Raw genomic sequence first — 21,148 nt, forward strand, 5'->3', positions numbered from 1 at the left:
GCTTTTATAAATTTGTCATAGGACAGTGCCAGTCACAGTGTTTAGTAGATATTTGATTAATAACTATCAGTATTTATCTCATATGGCTATCAGACCAGTGAATTCATCCACTTAGCAGATATATATTGAACGCCTACCACTAACAGACCCTATTCTAGTTGATGGTAAACAGCAGTGAACAAAGCAGAGTCTCTGTTCTAATGAAACTTGATTTTTGTGTGTGGGGGGTGGAGATAGACAATGTAAAATACACAAACATGTACAAAATATACAGTATGTCATGATGATAAGTTCTATGAAGAAAAATAATGCGGAGTAAAGAAATAGAGTGACGGCAGTGCTATTTTAGATATAGTCAGAATAAGTAGCCCTGTCTATTAAACTGACATTTGGATCTTAACAGAGTGAAAGGACTGTGCCGATGTCTGAAGCAAGAGCATTTCCAGAAGAGGAAACAGCAAAGTGCACAGGTCCTGAGGCAGGAGCAGGCACATTGTGTTAAAGGAACAGGAAAAAGACCAGTATGGGTCAGACCAAGTAAGCAAGGGGGAGAAGAGAAGGAAAAAAGGACAGGAGATAGTAAAGGGCTTTTGTAAGCCATGGTAAGGAGTTTGGATTTTGAATTGGGAAACTAGAAGAGGGTTTTGAGCATAGAAGTGACGTACATGTGCAAAGGATCACTCTGAGTATTCTGAGAAGAATAGACTTGGAATGAGGCCGGAAACAGTAAAAATAGTTAAGAAGCCACTTCAGTAGTCTGGGCAAGAAACAATGGTGACCTGGACCAGGGTGGTGACAGTGGAAGTGGTGAAGAGTGACCAGATTCTGGCTCCAATTTGAAAACACAGCTGACAGTATGTGATGATGGATTTTCACATGGAAAAAGAGAAAAAGAAATGAGTCAAAGATGATTCAAGGCTTTGGGCCTGAAAATATTAAAAACTTGTGTTTTCATTTGCTGAGTTGAGGAAGGACGAGGGAAACGTAGATTTAGTGGTAGGGTGCTGGAACATGAACCTAAAATTCAGCGTGGCACCTTAAGTCTGAGAGGCCTATTTGTGGCAGAGGTTTCAGGTCCTGCCCCATTTCCCCTGGAATCACCCCAGATGCCACCTGCCCCTGTGGGCAGATCCTGTGTGCTCAGTAGACTTCTCATTTGGGCAGCTGGGTACTTTCTCTGTTCAAAGGAGCTTGCTAGACTGGGTGTGGGCTGCCCAGAGGGCAATCCTCAGACATTGAAAGACCAGAGTATGCTTACACGCCCCATGTTTCACATGCCTCAATGGGATGAGCCCTAGACGTGTGTGTATGGTCACTCAAAGGGGTCCCCAAGAAGGTTGAGTTCCATGTGCTCAATGAGTGGTTACCTGCTAACTAATGCACACTTCACTGATTCTCGTCTCTCCCTGCCCCACTTCCCCAACCCCTAACTTCCTACAATCACCTCCCTGCCTCCTCTCCAAATAAAGTACCCACGCCAAGATTTTGCAGCATCTGCCTGGGAGCGATTCAACCTAAGACTATTATACGTCCAAATGTCAATGTTCAAGAAGGAGGAAAATATGCTATTTTGAAAAGAGGGGAAATGTCAGGGGTGGAGTATAGCTGGGAGGTGTTAGTTTTTAACAAGCCTATGTGAAAGCGCAAGGTGTAAATATGGGTTGGTTCGTACACGTGTTTGTTCCTTTCTTCTCTGCCGCATGGTCATTTTTCCATGTGAATACGATGGTGCTCGCTAATGAACAGTCTGAGCTTTCCGCAGAGGCTACAGCAGAATTTCTAGAGAGTAGTAGCCTGAGGAGTGATGACAATTTGATTGGAAAGAAGGGGGTCTTGGGAACTTGTCTTAAATCTGCATTTGCATAGGAAGGCCATTGTTTTTACTTTTCTTCTATGTTTGTTGGGGTGGTTTTGAAGAAACTGGAGATTGTAGAAGGCCATGCCAAGCCACCCTTTGGTGTTGTCTTTACTTTTTCCTACTAGTTTATGCTTAGCCATACTATTTCTCTTGCCTGGCTCAGAAGCATGTTTTGTATGTCAGTTTGAGGAGGAAAGTGAGTAGCGATGAATGAGATCCTCATTAACTAGGTAGGATAGCCAGTCACAGGCAAAGCAAAGACCGTTCTTACTTCCAATCAATTGTTCAACTGAATGTGAAAACAAATCATTTTCTCTTGTTTTGAATGAGAATATCAGATAAAACACAATTCTCCTTGCCATACATTGTATCACATTCCAGAGTAATTTCAATTTCACCTTTGCAGGAAGCATCCAGAATTTAATGTTTTCTGCTGAGCAGTTATCCCGATCATTGTAAACCAGTGGAATCATTTACATGAATAAGGTTTTTCTTCTAATTAAAGAGCTAATTCAAGCGTAGAAAAATGTTCCTAGTTCTCACATGACTAAAATGGTAATATTTTTATCAGTCGTTATCATGTAAAGTTTCAGGTGACTAATACATTTCCAAATGGCCCTCATAACCATGCTAACATTTTATAATTAAATGCTTCTCTGTTTTTAAGATGAATGGAAAATATTTGATTTTTAATATATTGTCCAATTCTCAATATTCAATTGCCTTTTGTCAAATGGAGAGACAGTATCCATCAGAGCAAGAGAGCAAGTTTCTGAAGTAATGGGGGCAAACAGGGATGCTGATTTCCTATACTGGGAAAGTTCTTTTTAAAACATTAAACATTAAGAAACACAACCACGTGGAATATTTATGTACACATTTAATAACAGAGAAGTAAGTTACCAAGTCTGGGAATTGCCCATACCCACGTATGCATCCTCCGTAAGGTCCGTAAGTCAGTTGCCAGATGATGAAGACTAAGCAAATGCCCTGTAGGTCTAGTTGAAGCTCTGGGCTCTTTCTTTGGGCGAAGGTACAGTCCTGAAAACCTCTCTTCACAAGGGGGAGCTGTGCATACATCTAGCTCTTTTCATAGAATTTCCTCGCAGACTGGCATGAAGTGGGTCTCTAAATGTACAAAGAGCTTGGTCTCTCTTTTTGCTTATTTTCTGGCCATGGTTTGTTTACCTCGAGGAGGCAGACTGCTCTGTCTTCTCTACTTAAATGTCTACAGATGACATCACGCTGCCTCCAATTTCGTTTTAAATCAGATCTTCCTAGGCGTTAAACGAGGTGTACGCTTTCTGGCTTCCCTGCACTTCTCTCTCTGACCCCTGAACATCTCAGCAACGTGTAAACTATGAGACGTGTTTAATTTAACGTGGATTCAAAAGTTTTTGTTCATGACCTTTGGTTGAAATTAAATCAAACTAAAAACCTAACACTCCTAGTGGGAAAAAAGAGATTGGGTTATTCAAGGTTTTTAGTAACGCATATTTAGTTTTACCTAATTATAGAAATAATCCCTATGCGTGGTAGAAAAGTTGAAAATTACAGAAAAGAATGTTTAAAAAGGCCTATGATCCTAATACCCAGACATAACACTGTCAATATTTTGGTGTATATTTTTATTAATTAGATTTAATTGATAAATGCTTTTCACGAGTAACTAGATTCTACTTAGTAATTTATAATGCACCTCTGTTATGTCACATAATTATTATTTCTTTTGTGTGGTGGGAATAGTTAAGATCTAGTCTCTTAGCAAGTTCAATGTTTATAATACAATATTGTTGTCTATAATCACTATACTGTGTATTAGATCTCTTGCAGATTTGTACCCTTAAACAAAATCCTTCCTGTTCCCCATGCCCCCACTGCCCCAGCTTCTGGTAACCACCATTTTACTCTCTGTTTTCAACGAGTTCAACTTTTTTGGATTCCACATGTGAGTGATATCATACAGTATTTGCCTTTCTCTGTCTGACTTATTTCACTTAGCAGAATATGCTCAGGGCCCATCTATGTTGTCACAAATGGCAGAATTTCCTTCTTTCTCACAGCTGAATAATATTCCATTATGTGTGTGGGTATTTTATATAAATATGTGTGTGTGTTTATACACCTTATGATGCACTTTTTAACAAGGTATTAACACTAACATCTTGAAAATACCACTCTATGCTTTTTTTTTTGCTATATTTGCCATTTTCACTGAACTGCTATGATAAGTTACTACTAGAGTTGCAAATACACATCCTTCAATGTACCTGAAGAGACATTCCTCTGAATCTGAGATGCTCCCACAGTCGTGGGAGCACCTGAAAGCCAAGGCTTCTGACATGACTCTGCAGTACTTACTCCTTCTTGATTGGATTCAAGTACCCAACTCCAAACATGGGCTGAGAGTGTTTAGTAATTATCTGTATGAGTTCTTTAGTTTCATGGAGACTAAAATTAGGTTTCCTCTGTCACTCTTATGATGTCATATGACCTTGACCTGCATCTCAAATTGCTGAGAAGGTAGCAACCTTTCTCCCTAAGCACATCAGAAATAGTAGGTGAGGGGGGACCTTCAAGATGGTGGAGGAGTAAGACGTGGAGATCACCTTCCTCCCCACAAATACATCAGAAATACGTCTACATGTGGAACACTTCCTACAGAACACCTACTCAATGCTGGCAGAAGACCTCAGACCTCCCAAAAGGCAAGAGACTCCCCACGTACCTGGGTAGGGCAAAAGAAAAAAGAAATAACAGAGACAAAAGAATAGGGATGGGACCTGCACCAGTGGGAGGGAACTGTGAAGGAGGATAGGTTTCCACACACTAGGAAGCCCCTTCGCGGGTGGAGATGGGTGGGTGGCAGAGTGGGGGTAAGCTTCAGAGCCACAGAGGAGAGTGCAGCAACGGGTGCAGAGGGCAAAGTGGAGAGATTCCCGCACAGAGGATCAGTGCCGACCAGCGCTCACCAGCCTGAGAGGCTTATCTGCTCACCCGCCAGGGCAGGCAGGGGCTGGGAGCTGAGGCTCCGGCTTTGGAGGTTGGATCCCAGGGAGAGGACTGGGGTTGGCTGCGTGAACACAGCCTGAAGGGGGCTAGTGCACCACAGCTAGCTGGGAGGGCATCCGGGGAAAAGTCTGGACCTACCTAAGAGGCAAAAGACCACTGTTTCTGGGTGCGCGAGGAGAGGGGATTCCGAGCACCACCTAAACGAGTTCCAGAGACGGTGTGAGCCGCGGCTATCAGCGTGAACCCCAGAGACGGCATGAGACACTAAGGCTGCTGCTGCCGCCAACAAGAAGCCTGTGTGCGAGCACAGGTCACTCTCCACACCTCCCCTCCTGGGAGCCTGTGCAGCCCGCCATGGCCAGGGCCCCATGATCCAGGGACAACCTCCACGGGAGAACACACGGCGCGCCTCATGCTGTTGCAATGTCACGCTAGCCTCTGCCGCCGCAGGCTTGCCCCACACTCCGTACCCCTCCCTCCCCCTGGGCTGAGTAAGCCAGAGCCCCCTAATCAGCTGCTCCTTTAACCCCATCCTGTCTAAGCGAAGAACAGACGCCCTCAGGCGACCTAAATGCAGAGGTGGGGCCAAATCCAAAGCTGAACCCCAGGTGCGAACAAAGAAGAGAAAGGGAAATCTCTCCCAGCAGCCTCAGGAGCAGCGGATTAAATCTCCACAATCAACTTGGTGTACCCTGCATCTGTGCAATACCTGAGTAGACAATGAATCATCCCAAATTGAGGTGGTGGACTGCGGGAGCAACTGTAGACTTGGGGTTTGCTTTCTGCATCTAATTTGTTTCTGGTTTTATGTTTATCTTAGTTTAGTATTTAGAGTTTATTATTATTGGTAGATTTGTTTATTGATTTGGTTGCTCTTTTCCCTTTTTTTTTCTTTTTCTATATAGATATATATAGAGATATATATATATATAGATATAGATATAGATATAGATATATATATATATATATATATATATATTCCTTTTTCTCTTTTTGTGAGTGTGTATGTGTATGCTTCTTTGGTGATTTTGTCTGGGTAGCTTTGTTTTTACCATTTGTCCTAGGGTTCTGTCTGTCCGTTTTTTATTTTTATTTTATTTTTTTTTAGTATAGTTTTTAGCGCTTGCTATCATTGGTGGATTTATTTTTTGGTTTGGTTGCTCTCTTTTTTCTTTCCTTTTTCTTTTTTTTATTACTTAAAATATTTTTTTATTTTTAATAAATTTTTTATTTTTTATTTTAATTATTTTATTTTATTTTATTTTTTCTTTCTTTCTTTTTTCTCCCTTTTCTTCTGAGCTGTGTAGCTGACAGGGACTTGGTGCTCTGTACAGGTGTCAGGGCTGTGCCTCTGAGGTGGGAGAGCCAAGTTCAGGACATTGGTCCACCAGAGACCTCCCAGCTCCGTGTAATATCAAACGGTGAAAGCTCTCCCAGAGATCTCCATCTCAACACTAAGAACCAGCTCCACTCAACAACCAGCAAGCTACAGTGCTGGACACCCTATACCAAACAACTAGCAAGACAGGAACTCAACACCACACATTAGCAGAGAGGCTGCCTAAAATCATAATAAGGTCTAAGACACCCCCAAAACACACCACTAGACGAGGTCCTGCCCACCAGAAAGACAAGATCTAGCCTCATCCACCAGAACACAGACACCAGTCCCCTCCACCAGGAAGCCTACACAACCCACTGAACCAACCTTACCCACTGGGGGCAGACACCAAAGACAACGGGAACTAGGAACCTGCAGGCTGCAAAAAGGAGACCCCAAACACAGAAAGTAAAGCAAAATGAGAAAACAGAGAAACACACAGCAGATGAAGGAGCAAGGTAAAAACCCACCAGACCAAACAAATGAAGAGGAAATAGGCAGTCTACCGGAAAAACAATTCAGAGTAATGATAGTGAAGATGATCCAAAATCTTGGAAATAGAATGGAGAAAATACAAGAAACGTTTAACAAGGACCTAGAAGAACTAAAGAGCAAACATACAGTGATGAACAATACAATAAATGAAATTAAAAATTCCCTAGAAGGAACCAATAGCAAAATAACTGAGGCAGAAGAACAGACAAGTAACCTGGAAGATAAAATAGTGGAAATAACTACCACAGAGCAGAGTAAAGAAAACAGAAAGAAAAGAATTGAGGACAGTCTCAGAGACCTCTGGGACAACATTAAATGCATCAACATTCTAATTATAAGAGCCCCAGAAGAGGAAGAGTAAAAGAAAGGGACTGAGAAAATATTTGAAGAGATTATAGTTTAAAACTTCCCTAATATGGGAAAGGAAATAGTCAATCAAGGCCAGGAAGTGCAGAGAGTTCCATACAGGATAAATCCAAGGAGAAACACACCAAGACACATATTAATTGAACTATCGAAAATTAAATACAAAGAAAAAATATTAAAAGCAGCACGGGAAAAACAACAAATAACATACAAGGGAATCCCCATAAGGTTAACAGCTGATCTTTCAGCAGAAACTCTGCAAGCCAGAAGGGATGAAAGGGAAACACCTACAACCAATATTACTCTACCCAGCAAGGATCTCATTTAGATTCAACAGAGAAATTAAAACCTTTACAAACAAACAAAACCTAACCAGCTTTACAACAAATGCTAAGGAACTTCTCTAGGCAGGAAATAAAAGAGAAGGAAAAGACCTACAATACCAAACCCAAAACAGTTAAGAAAGTGGTAATAGGAACATACATATCGATAACTACCTTAAATTTAAATGGATTAAATGCTCCAACCAAAAGACATAGACTGGCTAAATGGATACAAAAACAAGACCCATATATATGCTGTCTACAAGAGACCCACTTCAGACCTAGGGACACATACAGACTGAAAGTGAGGGGATGGAAAAAGATATTCCATGCAAATGGAAATCAAAAGAAGGCTGGAGTAGCAATTCTCATATCAGACAAAATAGACTTTAAAATAAAGAATGTTACAAGAGACAAAGAAGGACACTACATACTGATCAAGGGATCAATCCAAGAAGAAGATATAACAATTGTAAATATTTATGCACCCAACACAGGAGCACCTCAATACATAAGGCAAATGCTAACAGCCATAAAAGGGGAAATCGATAGTAACACAATCATAGTAGGGGACTTTAACACCCCACTTTCACCAATGGACAGATCATCCAAAATGAAAATAAATAAGGAAACACAAACTTTAAATAATACATTAAACAAGATGGACTTAATTGATATTTATAGGACATTCCATCCAAAAACAACCGAATACACTTTCTTCTCAAGTGCTCATGGAACATTCTCCAGGATAGATCATATCTTGGGTCACAAATCAAACCTTGGTAAATTTTAGAAAATTGAAATCATATCAAGTATCTTTTCCAACCACAATGCTATGAGACTAGATATCAATTACAGGAAAAATTCTGTAAAAAATACAAACACATGGAGGCTAAATAATACACTACTAAATAACCAAGAAATCACTGAAGAAATCAAATAGGAAATCAAAAAATTCCTAGAAACAAATGACCATGAAAACACAACGACCCAAAACCTATGGGATGCAGCAAAAGCAGTTCTAAGAGGAAAGTTTATGGCAATACAATCCTACCTCAAGAAACAAGAAACATCTCAAATACACAACCTAACCTTACACCTAAAGCAATTAGAGAAACAAGAACCAAAAAAACCCCAAAGTTAGCAGAAGGAAAGAAATCATAAAGATCAGATCAAAAATAAATGAAAAAGAATGAAGAAAACAACAGCAAAGATCAATAAAACTAAAAGCTGGTTCTTTGAGAAGATAAACAAAGTTGATAAACCATTAGCCAGACTCATCAAGAAAAAAAGGGAGAAGACTCAAATCAATAGAATTAGAAATGAAAAAGGAGAAGGAACACCTGACACTGCAGAAATACAAAGGATCATGAGATTACTACAAGCAACTCTATGCCAATAAAATGGACAACCTGGAAGAAATGGACAAATTCTTAGAAAAGCACAACCTTCTGAGACTGAAACAGGAAGAAATAGAGAATATAAACAGACTAATCACAAGCACTGTAATTGAGACTGTGATTAAAAATCTTCCAATAAACAAAAGCCCAGGACCAGATGGCCTCACAGGCGAATTCTATCAAACATTTAGAGAAGAGCTAACACCTATCCTTCTCAAACTCTAACAAAATATAGCAGGAGAAACACTCCCAAACTCATTCTATGAGGCCACCATCACCCTGATACCAAAACCAGACAAAGATACTACAAAAAAAGAAAATTACAGATCAATATCACTGATGAACATAGATGCAAAAATCCTCAACAAAAAACTAGCAAACAGAATCCAACAACACATTAAAAGGATCATACACCATGATCAAGTGGGGTTTATCCCAGGAATGCAAGGATTCTTCAGTATATACAAATCAATCAATGTGATACACCATATTAACAAATTGAAGAATAAAAACCATATGATCATCTCAATAGATGCAGAAAAATCTTTCAACAAAATTCAACACCCAGTTATGATAAAAACCCTCCAGAGAGTAGGCATAGGGGGAACATACTCAACCTAATAAAGGCCATATATGACAAACCCACAGCCAACATCGTTCTCAGTGGTGAAAAACTGAAACCATTTCCTCTAAGATCAGGAAGAAGACAAAGTTGTCCATTCTCACCACTATTATTCAACATGGTTTTGGAAGTTTTAGCCACAGCATTCAGAGAAGAAAAAGAAATAAAAGGAATCCAAATCAGAAAAAAAGAAGTAAAGCTGTCTCTGTTTGTAGATGACATGATACTATACAAAGAGAATCCTAAAGATGCTACCAGAAAACTACTAGAGCTAATCAATGAATTTGGTAAAGTAGCAGGATACAAAATTAATGCACAGAAATCTCTTGCATTCCTATACACTAATGATGAAAAATCTGAAAGAGAAACTAAGGAAACACTCCCATTTACCATTGCAACAAAAAGAATAAAATACCTAGGAATAAACCTACCTAAGGAGACAAAAGACCTGTATGCAGAAAACTATAAGACACTGATGCAGGAAATTAAAGATGATACAAACAGGTGGAGAGCCATACCATGTTCTTGGAATAGAAAAATCAACATTGTGAAAATGGCTATACTACCCAAAGCAATCTACAGATTCAGTGCAATCCCTATCAAACTACCAATCGCATTTGTCACAGAACTAGAACAAAAAATTTCACAATTTGTATGGAAACACAAAAGACCCCGAATAGCCAAAGCAATCGTGAGAAAGAAAAATGGAGCTGGAGAAATCAGGTTCCCTGAGTTCAGACTACACTACAAAGCTACATTAATCAAGACAGTATGGTACTGGCACAAAAACAGAAATATAGATCAATGGAACAGGATAGAAAGCCCAGAGATAAACCCACACACATATGGTCACCTTATTTTTGATAAAGGAGGCAAGAATATACAATGGAGAAAAGACAGCATCTTCAATAAGTGGTGCTGGGAAAACTGGACAGCTACATGTAAAAGAATGAAATTAGAACACTCCCTAATACCATATACAAAATTAAACTCAAAATGGATTAAAGACCTAAATGTAAGGCCAGACACTATAAAACTCTTAGAGGAAAGTATAAGCAGAACACTCTATGACATAAATCACAGCAAGATCCTTTTTGACCCACCTCCTAGAGATGGAAATAAAAACAAAAATAAACAAATGGGACCTAATGAAACTTAAAAGCTTTTGCACAGCAAAGGAAAACATAAACACAATGAAAAGACAACCCTCAGAATGGGAGAAAATATTTGCAAATGAAGCAACTGACAAAGGTTTAATCTCCAAAACTTACAAGCAGCTCATGCAGCTCAATATCAAAAAAAAAGCAAACAACCCAATCCAAAACTGAGCAGAAGACCTAAATAGACATTTCTCCCAAGAAGATATACAGATTGCCAACAAACACATGAAAGGATGCTCAACATCATTAATCATTAGAGAAATGGAAATCAAAACTATAATGAGGTATCACCTCATACCAGTCAGAATGGCCATCATCAAAAAATCTACAGACAATTAGTGCTGGAGAGGGTGTAGAGAGAATGGAACCCTCTCGCACTATTGGTGGGAATGTAAATTGATACAGCCACTATGGAGAACAGTATGGAGGTTCCTTAAAAAACTAAAAATAGAACTACTATATGACCCAGGAATCCCACTACTGGGCATATACCCTGAGAAAACCATAATTCATAAAGAGTCATGTACCACAATGTTCATTGCAGCTCTATTTACAATAGCCAGGACATGGAAGCAACGTAAGTGTCCCTCAACAGATGAATGGATTAAGAAGATGTGGCACATGTATAGAATGGAATATTACCAGCCATAAAAAGAAATGAAATTGAGTATTTGTAGTGAGATGATGGACCTAGAGTCTGTCTAACAGAGTGAAATCAGAAAGAGAAAAACAAATACTGTATGCTAACACATATATATGGAATCTAAAAAAAAAAAAAGGTTCTGAAGAACCTAGGGGCAGGACAGGAATAAAGACACAGATGTAGAGAATGGACTTGAGGACACAGGGAGGGTGAAGAGTAAGCTGGGACGAAGTGACAGAGTGGCACTGACATATATACACTACCAAATGTAAAATGGATAGCTAGTGGGAAGCAGCCACATAGCACAGGGAGATCAGCTCGGTGCTTTGTGACCACCTAGAAGGGTGGGAGAGGGAGGGTGGGAGGGAGACGCAAGAGGGAGGGTATATGGGGATATATGTATATGTATAGCAGATTCACTTTGTTATAAAGCAGAAACTAACACACCATTGTAAAGCAATTACACTCCAATAAAGATGTTAAAAAAAAAAAAAGAAATAGTAGGTTAAAAATAGATTCACTGGTATTGGGATTTTTTTTTTTTAAGAAAACAGAGTCTCTTTCTTGTCCATAACACACTAGGCCTAACACTGATATAATACTCGTTTAAAAATATAACAAAAGGAAACACAAAATAAAACCCAGAGAAAAACCAAAGTTCCCATTTTTTAAAACAGCTCCTGATTCATAGATTTTATAGGGTATTTTGTACAATATCAGAAACTGTCTAATATGCCCAATCATCCCATTTCTAATCACTGGACTGAAGTCATAATTTACTAAGAATTACCCTGTATGAAACAATCCAGAAAACGTATTACATAGGACTAATGTGGAATAAGAGCTCATGATTGACAGCTTTTATCACCTAAATGGATATTGATTTTGATAATTCATAATCTTTAGCAGATCTTTAACATTTACTGTGTAGTCATTAATTTGCTCTTGTTAGTGAGATTTAGGAATTCAAATACACTATGGTGTTTACATTACATTTAACAAATACGTTGTCTTTGCCTATACAAAGTCCACACTTTACAATAGACTCAGTATGAAAGCATAGAGACTTAAACGTAGGTCAACATCATGTACAAGCCATGCGTATTGTTCAGATGAATCTCACTATAACAGTATAGTTCGCATTGCTCAAGTCCAATATGATAATCACCTGTTAAGAAGCAAGCTCTTAAATGTTACAGGCAGAACCTAAGTGGTGGTTGCACAGCTTAGGTAAGAATTCACTGTAGAATTCTTTCAACTTTTCTAAATTTTTGAAAATTTTCATAATACTATTTTGGAAGAAAGTCTCTTTTTGATATGGCAAGAACCATAGTCTACATTTTTTTCTGAAACAAGTTTTATATGGCTCATCAAGTTTGTGTTTCCGCCATCTGTAATTCAACTCATTCTAGAATATTCCAGAACTGAGTGTCCTATGTACGGCATTCTTTTTTGTCCCCCTTTATCTGTAAAAGAAAAATGCCAAGGGACAGTTAGTCAGTTTTAATGTTGTGAGCAATATTGATACATTTTATTGAGGAAATGCTGACCACCATTAGGTCACAGAGATGTTTTTATGAGGTGAGATGTTTTCTCAGTCACAATCCTCTATAAAGAGGGACCATTTTTCTTTTGTATCCTTAGCCACTTAGCACCGACTTACACCCACACCCACTCTCCCTGCATTCATTCCTTAGCTCACTTATTGTCTAGGCATATACTGGTTAACAGCCTAGGTTTTACAACTGTTGAGGCCTCAATTTTAACCTCAGATTTGCCACTCATTGGCTGTGTGATCCTAGGGGCAAATGACGTTAACTTTTTAAGCCTCCATTTCCTTAGCTAGAAAACACAGTAAATATAAGATAAGCTTATCGGTATATTATTGTGAGGATAATATAAGTTATGTTAAGCTCTTATCACACTGTAAATACCAAATAAGTAGTTGATATTGTCATAGTAAAATAAGGAATTAAAAGAGTACCCCGACCTTATGGTGATGTTTGCTTCACAGAATCAGTCAGTGCATGGAGAGTGGCAGGGTGAGGAAAGCGTCCTGGGGTTGTCAGATCAGCAATAAGTGCCCAGGAATGGGAAAGTTTGTGAATATTGGCTCCAATAAATGGATATCCAGATTTAGCAAGATATTGAACACTGTCATGGAAAAAATTCCTATTGCCAAAGTTGAAAGCATGGGATTGTTGTTATTTAGAGATTCATGGTATTTGGGGACTTTTTGCTTTCTCCCGAGGGAGTAGTTTTGTTTCTTAGCCTGATAACTCCATCACTGCCTTTCTTGTTTGTTAACATAATTCTAAAAAACTGAAAGAGGCCATTTCTGCCCTTATTTGGTGTGTGGTCAACAAGGAGAGCAGCATGAGTTGGAATCAGTGCTGCGCTGCAGATGCTTTCCCAATTAAACACCTTGTCTTCAGGATCCCATAAGTTTTCAAAAAATAAATGGTAATGTTTCTATATTTAGGTGAAGCCCAGGATTTTGAAGAATTGAGAAAAATTCCATCAGCTAACTTTAGTATCCCTTGCCACTTAATTTTTTTTTTTTTTTTTTTTTAGTTTTTTAAACAGAACCAGTAGAGGATTTTCAACCTGCAAATAAACATTAAAGTTTTGCTATGAGATTAACCTTTAAACGTAACAGCTTGATATTCTGTCCTTACACATTTAGGATAAAAAATTTCAAATGGGGGAAAAAAGGACAGTCAAAACTGAAGACTGTTACCCTTCTGAAACTGGTTAAATGATATGCCAACTTACCATGCTCATGAAGTGACCATTTTAGAGGACAATTCTTAAAACTAGAAATGTTTCTAACAGTATGGAAAATAGTTTATCTAGTTCTCCAAAAGGCTTACCAACATTAGTAGCAGTGCCTAAAATCTGGGGTGACATTTCCTAAATGCTTTTATGTAAAGTAGTCCATTCATCTCAAAAACTCTGCAATGGTTCTCTTTTGGATAAGACACTAAACTCAGCAAGGTCAGGCAACAGTGCTCAAGGTCATATGACAAGTTCATAGCATAACTGTGGCTCTAATCTCCCTTACTGGGGCTGCCCTGAATACTTGCCCAATGGTGTTTCATCAAAAATCAGACAAACAAACAATTCTGGGGACAGGCCTGTATTCATTTGGTCATAACAATGACAATGGTTTTCCTGGTTTTGTTATTTTATTGTATTTTAATTGATTGATTGCTACAGTTGTGGCTTTGTCAGAAGGTGCATCTAAGGAAAGAGAAAATAGGTAAGTCCCACCTAAATTACCCATGGTGAAATTTTTTGCCCCTATTTAGGAACATAAAAGAACATAATGTAGATGATGCATCTTATTTTCAAGAAGTCCTGAGATGATTGGTTTACTGATTCATTAAACAGAATTATTGTGACTTGTTTATTTTGCTAGGCACAGAGGATGCAGTAGGAAAGCAGACAGTTTATGTCCTCATGACGTTTAGGTCTGTCAGGGAAGCCAGACATTGAAAAAGTAATTGCAAATGTGCTGACAGTGACAAAGATTAAAGTTCAGAGTGCTGTGGAGACATCCCTTGGTCTGAGAAAGCAGGGAAGGCTTCCTGGAGGAAGTGGCTTTCAAGAGGAAGTTCTGTATCTGCCCTTTCACTCACCAGTCAATAACTAAGGAGGATTTTTTTCAGTCTTCAATCATGAGTACAATATTGAAAATAAAATTTTTCTGACTTTTAAAATCTTCATATACAGAAATTTAGACAAACACTTACTAACCCCAGAAGACTTTTACACACATTTTAAAACATCATGTTTAGTTCTTTATTTCAAGTGATTAGCCTATACTAATTTCAAATTTTAAAGAATTTGACTCTAGAAATATTTCCTGTTGACTACTTAAAAAAATCTCCTAGGACTTTGTCAGTCACTTACTAGACACTTAAGAAACATAAAACGTCTTTCTCTTCCCTCTCATTTCTTCCTCCCTGTTTTTTTCCCTACAACCCTCATTTACCCAAGTGTTTAAATAGAACTCAGTGCCTTACTGATAGAAAGGGCTTGACCTAATTATCTTTCAAATTGCTAAAACATTCCTAAAACATGTAGATAGAAACCTTGAGTGTATAACAAAGAATTTTGATTCACAATCCAGTTTTATTTTATCTTTTATTCTTATATTTAATCATGCCTCATCATTTGTTTTATTCTATGTCTTAATAATTTTAGCTCTTTTCAAATAACAATTGCTGGCGAGGGTGTGGAGAAAGGGAACCCTCCTGCACTGTTGGTGGGAATGTAAGTTGGTGTAGCCCACTGTGGAAAACAGTATGGGGGTTCCTCAAAAAACTAAAAATAGAGTTACCATATGATCCAGCAATTCCACTCCTGGGCATATATCCAGACAAAACTACAATTCAAAAAGATACATGCACCCCTATGTTCAAAGTAGCACTGTTCACAATAGCCAAGACATGGAAACAACCTGAATGTCCAAAGATAAATGGATAAAGAAGATGTGGTACATATATACAATGGAATACTACTCAGCCGTAAAAAAGAATGAAATAATGTCATTTGCAGCAACATGGATGGACCTAGAGATTATCATACTGAGTGAAGTCAGACAGACTAAGACAAATATATGATATCACTTATATGTGGAATCTAAAGTATGACACAAATGAACCTATCTACAAAACAGAAATAGTCTCACAGGCAAAGGGAACAGACTGGTGGTTGCCAAGGGGGACGAGTGGTGGGAGAGGGATGGATTGAGAGTTTAAGTTTAGCAGATGCAAACTATTATATATAGAATGGATAAACAACAAGGTCCTACTGTATAGCGCAGGGAACTATATTCGGTATCCTGTGATAAACCATAATGCAAAAGAATATAAAAAAGAATGTATACATATGAGTACACGTGTATAACTTAATCACTTTGCTGTATAGCAGAAACTAGCACGACATTGTAAATCAACTATACATCAATAAAAAAAGACTTTAAAAAATTTTGTAACAAAATAAAATAGTAATAATAATAATTTTAGCTCTTTAATTACATTTTATTCCTGTTTGTGTCCCAGAATATATATGAATAAAGGATGCATTTGAAGCAGATTAATATGCAGAGTATGCTTTCCTAATGCTCTTAAGACTATGGGGTACCTTCAATTCTGTTAGCCCTCCCCTGGGTTACAGCTCATAAAAAACAGTTTCCGAAGTTTCCTTCATTTCAGAACATGGAATAATTCACCTCTAAATCAAGTAGACACACATAAGGTTTAGAATGACTATTTGAAAGCAATTCAAAGAAAATGTTAACGTGATTTTGCAGCATTTCCATTTGGAGTAATAATTGATAGTTGGTTATGATACTCTATTAATGTAATAAGAGGGCTTGTTTAAACCACAATTACTTACATGGAATGAATAAGGTTTCAGAAGTGCACAAGTCTGCTTGTTAAATTTCCTTTCGGCACACTCTCTTGCAACGGATCACCCTGAAAATCGAATTGTTATGATGAAACGATTATCAGAGGTAGCTGATAACATGAAAACGAAATGCAATTACTTGATTGCACATTAACTTCTGCTGCCTTTGAGTCTGCAACCAGCAGCTATTTCAAAATACTGCATTATCCTGAACACATATCTCTGCCTGCTCTGGTTTCCTGAGGCAATGTATTTCAACACCACACAAGCCCATTAATTTAACTGTCTGTTTCTCCGAAGTTTAGCTCAAAACTTCTCCTTCCACCTATCAGACAGTGGCTTGGTGTGTAAATAAATGCTTATGTGGCTTATGTTTAAATTCTCCTACTTTTAAATTTGGGATTTTCAGATTTGATTCATAGTAGCCATCTCCTATAAAGGAAATTCTGAATTTCTGTGTCAAATATCAAACCCCAAACTTGCATTTTAACATCTGGAATCTTGGAACCAAAATCCCAGAAATGTTCAAGAGGCAAAAATGCCTTATTTAGAGCCCTGCAAAACATAAGATCTATGTTATTGGCAGGAGGCAGGCATTTTCTTGAGATTTTGGAGAGAGTAGGAATTATGTGAATAACAGTTGGGTGAACGCAAAGTTTAGATTTCAGAACCTGGTTTTCCCTGCCATATAAGTTTAGTTTCCAACTTGTAAAAGAAGAGTTTGTCTCAGGGGTGGAACATCTCTCCCTGACATTCAATCATGCTTTTCCTAAAACAACTTCTGGGAAATAAATGCTTACTAATATGACAAATTAAAATATTCAAAAGATTCTACTTCATTTCCTTCTCTATCCTTTAGTACATGTGAAGTGAAAGTTATAAACAGCTGTTTGAAATACATATGACAGCACAGGTTCATCCTATCAAACATCTTATTTAATTTTCTTATTGTTTCCAATTGCCTAAAATTCTCATGTCTGTGAAGTACTAGCCAGTCCCTCAAAATAATATTAATGTTTATACTTGAAATCAGGGCTTAACTTTGCTCATAATTAATCTCAGAAATAACTAGTTTATTTCCGTGACCTTGCTGAGACCTGGTCACCTAAGGGGGATTATGCCTAACTGTACAGAAGAAATGGGATGGAGGTGGTGAGTAATTATTTTTAAGGAGAAAATAACATTAACATTGGCAGATACTTCTTGTATCTTTATCTAATGTCACATTAGGAAAAAGGACCAAAGTTTCCATTTTCCTGCTCATCATTTCACATTTATAGTTCCATTGTTTTGATCTTGCTCAACTGTTCTAGATGTCTGCTTTCAAGAAGCAGAGGGGGAAAAGAAGAAACGTTACGGCAATAATGAAAAAGACAACTTTGCATCTCCTTCAATTTCTTTTAGAAGAAGGTAGACATTCTCTAATACCTTCACTGTGCATTATTATTATGCCCTTATACTTCATCGATTAGATATCAATTAACAGAACATTCTTTTCAAAATGTAAATTGGTATGAACAAAGACAAGCATCGGTCAAAATGCCTGTTGGCTGGCTTTAGCCTGGTTGGGAAGACAGGGTCCATCTTGCCATGACAAGTGCGTTTGGGCTAACAATGTAAACAATATTTTTCTGCTTCCAATGTTGTATATATGGACTGCAGCTTTCATATTTAAAAACCAGTCATGCTATTTGTCCTACAAAATTTCAAATGCCACTGGATAAAATGAGAGCTTTGTATTGCATGGAAGGTGAATGAAGGATCTCTTTGCCGGTACCTTCCCTCCTATTCTCTTACTTGTTCTGTGTCCGCCCCCCTCCCTCCCTTCATGCCAATCCACCTCCCACTCCACCAGTTTTCAGAGACATGCCCCCTCTTCACCCAGACTCCCAGTTTTCTTCCACTGTCTGGCTTCAGTCTCAGATGAAGCCCTTCTGTTCAACCCCGACTTGTTCAGCTCTGTGTCAGCTCTGCCAGGAATGTTTGCACTTCCTAAGAGCTGTCCTGACGTGGGAATTAAATAGAATACGGGAATAAAGTGCCAATGGTGGAATTTCATACACCAGAAGGGCAGGCTGGCGTAGGTATGGACACTTTCTCTGTCCTTTCAAAGGATACCAGGAAGGTGACCACCAATCTTGCTCCTGTGAAATGGGGATCCACATGCAAAAGCAAAAGGGTGTAGTTTGTGAAGCATTAAAATATTGCGAGTTGATTCGGCGAGAATGTGTTTATTTTTGAACTTTTGGCTCCTCCAAGGTCGCCGCTGTTCAGTCAGCTATCACTCACCCTCTTTTAGCCCATCTGTCAGATAACAAAGAGGTGAGACCGTAAAAACGTTTTCTATTACTCATTCCCGAGGCTGATATGGAACCTGTAGTGTTCTCAGGAACCCCTGGTGTGCTGGATGCTGTCGTGAAAATAAGTGTCATGTTTACTGACTTGAGCTTTTACAGAAACTACAGGAATAGTTTGGACCCCTTGGGTATATAAGAAGAGATAGTTTGGCTACAGGGGGTCTCAAAATTTGGCAGACGTGGTGATACTCACCAAGCTCAACTATTGGTTATATTTGTCCAGTCCAGAGGGAGTTAAGTCACTGGGCACTCCACGCCTCTCTAATCTTATCCCAGAGAAGTGGAGTTCTGCCTTGGTTTATAGTTGAGGTCACAGGCGGGGCAGTGTTTGGACAGGGACTGGGGGAATTATGCCACGTTGTTAGCATTCAATAGCACTTGGTGGTGAGGATCTATGACAGCACTGGGGTCCTTTGCCTCCTGAAGCATACTCTCTTGAAATAGATGCCTCACTGAGATGTGCTAGACTCGTAAAACATGTGAAGGGCTCTATGTGGTTTCCATCATTTATTTAATTTGAAAGAAGTTTGTTTTAAGAGACATCAGACAGTTAAGAAATGTTTCTAGGGAATAGAAAATGAGCAAGAAAATTGATCTCTGTTGTCAAAGTCACGCATTATAACTCACTTTCCAAGGTGACACAGTATCTCCTTGAGGGAAAAGCTGCCAAAAGCGCTGAAAGTGATCTGCCTGCTTTCTTCTCAAGCTGACTTGCAGGGAGGCGCTGGTCTTTCGAGACCATTAAATCCTTGCGTGAGGTTTGCTAATAACTATGTTCATCCCTGTTTCTAAGAGAAGTTGAAATAAGGAAAATGATATTTGGCGGCTCGTTGTGTGAAAGTTAGTAAATCTCTGTTGAATTTCCCAGTCGTGGGCATGTATTTACCTTTTTTTTTTTAACAAAGGTCCTCTGTTTACTTTTTTTTCTTAAACTTCACACTTCAATCATGCCTTTCACAGTGTGTGTGTGTGTGTGTGTGTGTGTGTGTGCGTGTTGTGCTTTCCAGGAGTGGCATGTGACTGTGCTGTTTAATCAGGGCTATATTTAAAAACACATTTGCAAGGGAGCGTTTCTCACGTTATTAACGAGATAAAGTCGGAGTGAAGCAAGCTCTGTCGCAAAGGGCGAGTGTCACGCAGCAGGAAGTCCCAGCCACCTCTTCCAGTCCTGCTTCAGCCACCCGCCACCTCCCTGGCCACACAGAGCACCCCACAGAGGAAATGCCCTCCCTTGGCCACAAGTGCCTCCTGCTCCTCCAGGGGCCATCCGGCCCCAGGGCCCCGCATCCACTCTGACTTGCCAGCGATACTGCCAACTCCTTTACACATGGCTTTTGTTTGGGATCTTCGGGGAGTCACAGTGCCAGGACCCTCCACAAGAGTCAAATCAAGATTGCGTTTCTCAAAGTCGTACAGGTATTGCTCTTTCTTTTTGTGGCTGGGAAGAGTTTTTTTTTTTTTTCATCAGCCTCTGTAGCTTTAGGCCCCCTGCAAAGAAGTCTTTGCCCTGTGTTGATCTGTTTAATTTCTATTTCCTATACTGCATTAAATTGGCAGGATGAATTGATAGTATACAGAATAGGAGCTAAGAAGATGTGCACCTTAACATAGTCAGGGGTATTTGGGAACCCACAGAAGTAGAAGGAAATTGACTAACTCTAAAAGCTGATTTTGAGAGTTAAATGGTGAACTTATCAAAGCATTCCTGTGACTGGCATCTGGAAAACAAGTGTGTTAGCCAGCCGAACGGACTTAATGTAGCCAGAATTGGTCATACTAACCTTCAGTTAATCCTTTAAATGTAAGGAAAGGGTTCTAGTTTGATTCAGCAAGCAAACAAGCAACAACAACAAAACACTGCTGTGTTGTTTATAAGTGTTTCAGGTCACATTCACATGGAAAAGTGGAAACTATCTCTGTGGTTTAGGTTGTAGTTCAGAGTTTTATTGTTGCCCAGGAGAAATAGAAACTATGAAATTGAAGTAAATATGTTATTAATGTGTTATGTCTAAAGATTTCTGTAGAAATCGTATGAAAAATCTTGACCTCATGACCTCAATAAATTGTCAGTTACAGCTTTGCTTTACATCCAAGTTAGCTTATTTTGATCAAA

The 21,148-nt window shown here is 38.8% G+C and overlaps 1 protein-coding gene across 17 annotated transcripts in view; it reads left to right on the forward strand.

Moving 5' to 3' along the window:
• Positions 1 to 21,148, forward strand: part of PDE4D (phosphodiesterase 4D) — a 1,115,543-nt gene that overhangs the window by 734,648 nt on the left and 359,747 nt on the right. The window contains exon 1 of one of the 17 annotated variants that reach the window (XM_082457182.1): positions 20,149 to 20,451. The exons of 15 other annotated variants lie outside the window; for them this stretch is intronic. In XM_082457182.1, the coding sequence (XP_082313308.1) occupies positions 20,363 to 20,451 (89 nt within the window). In that variant the 5' untranslated portion in view covers positions 20,149 to 20,362. Of the gene's footprint in view, positions 1 to 20,148; positions 20,452 to 21,148 lie in introns of those variants that run through there. One more of the 17 variants, XM_082457164.1, reaches the window with a different exon arrangement.

Source organism: Balaenoptera physalus (genome assembly GCF_965194825.1).
Source record: "Balaenoptera physalus genome assembly, chromosome: 3".
Classification (NCBI taxonomy): Eukaryota; Metazoa; Chordata; class Mammalia; order Artiodactyla; family Balaenopteridae; genus Balaenoptera; species Balaenoptera physalus.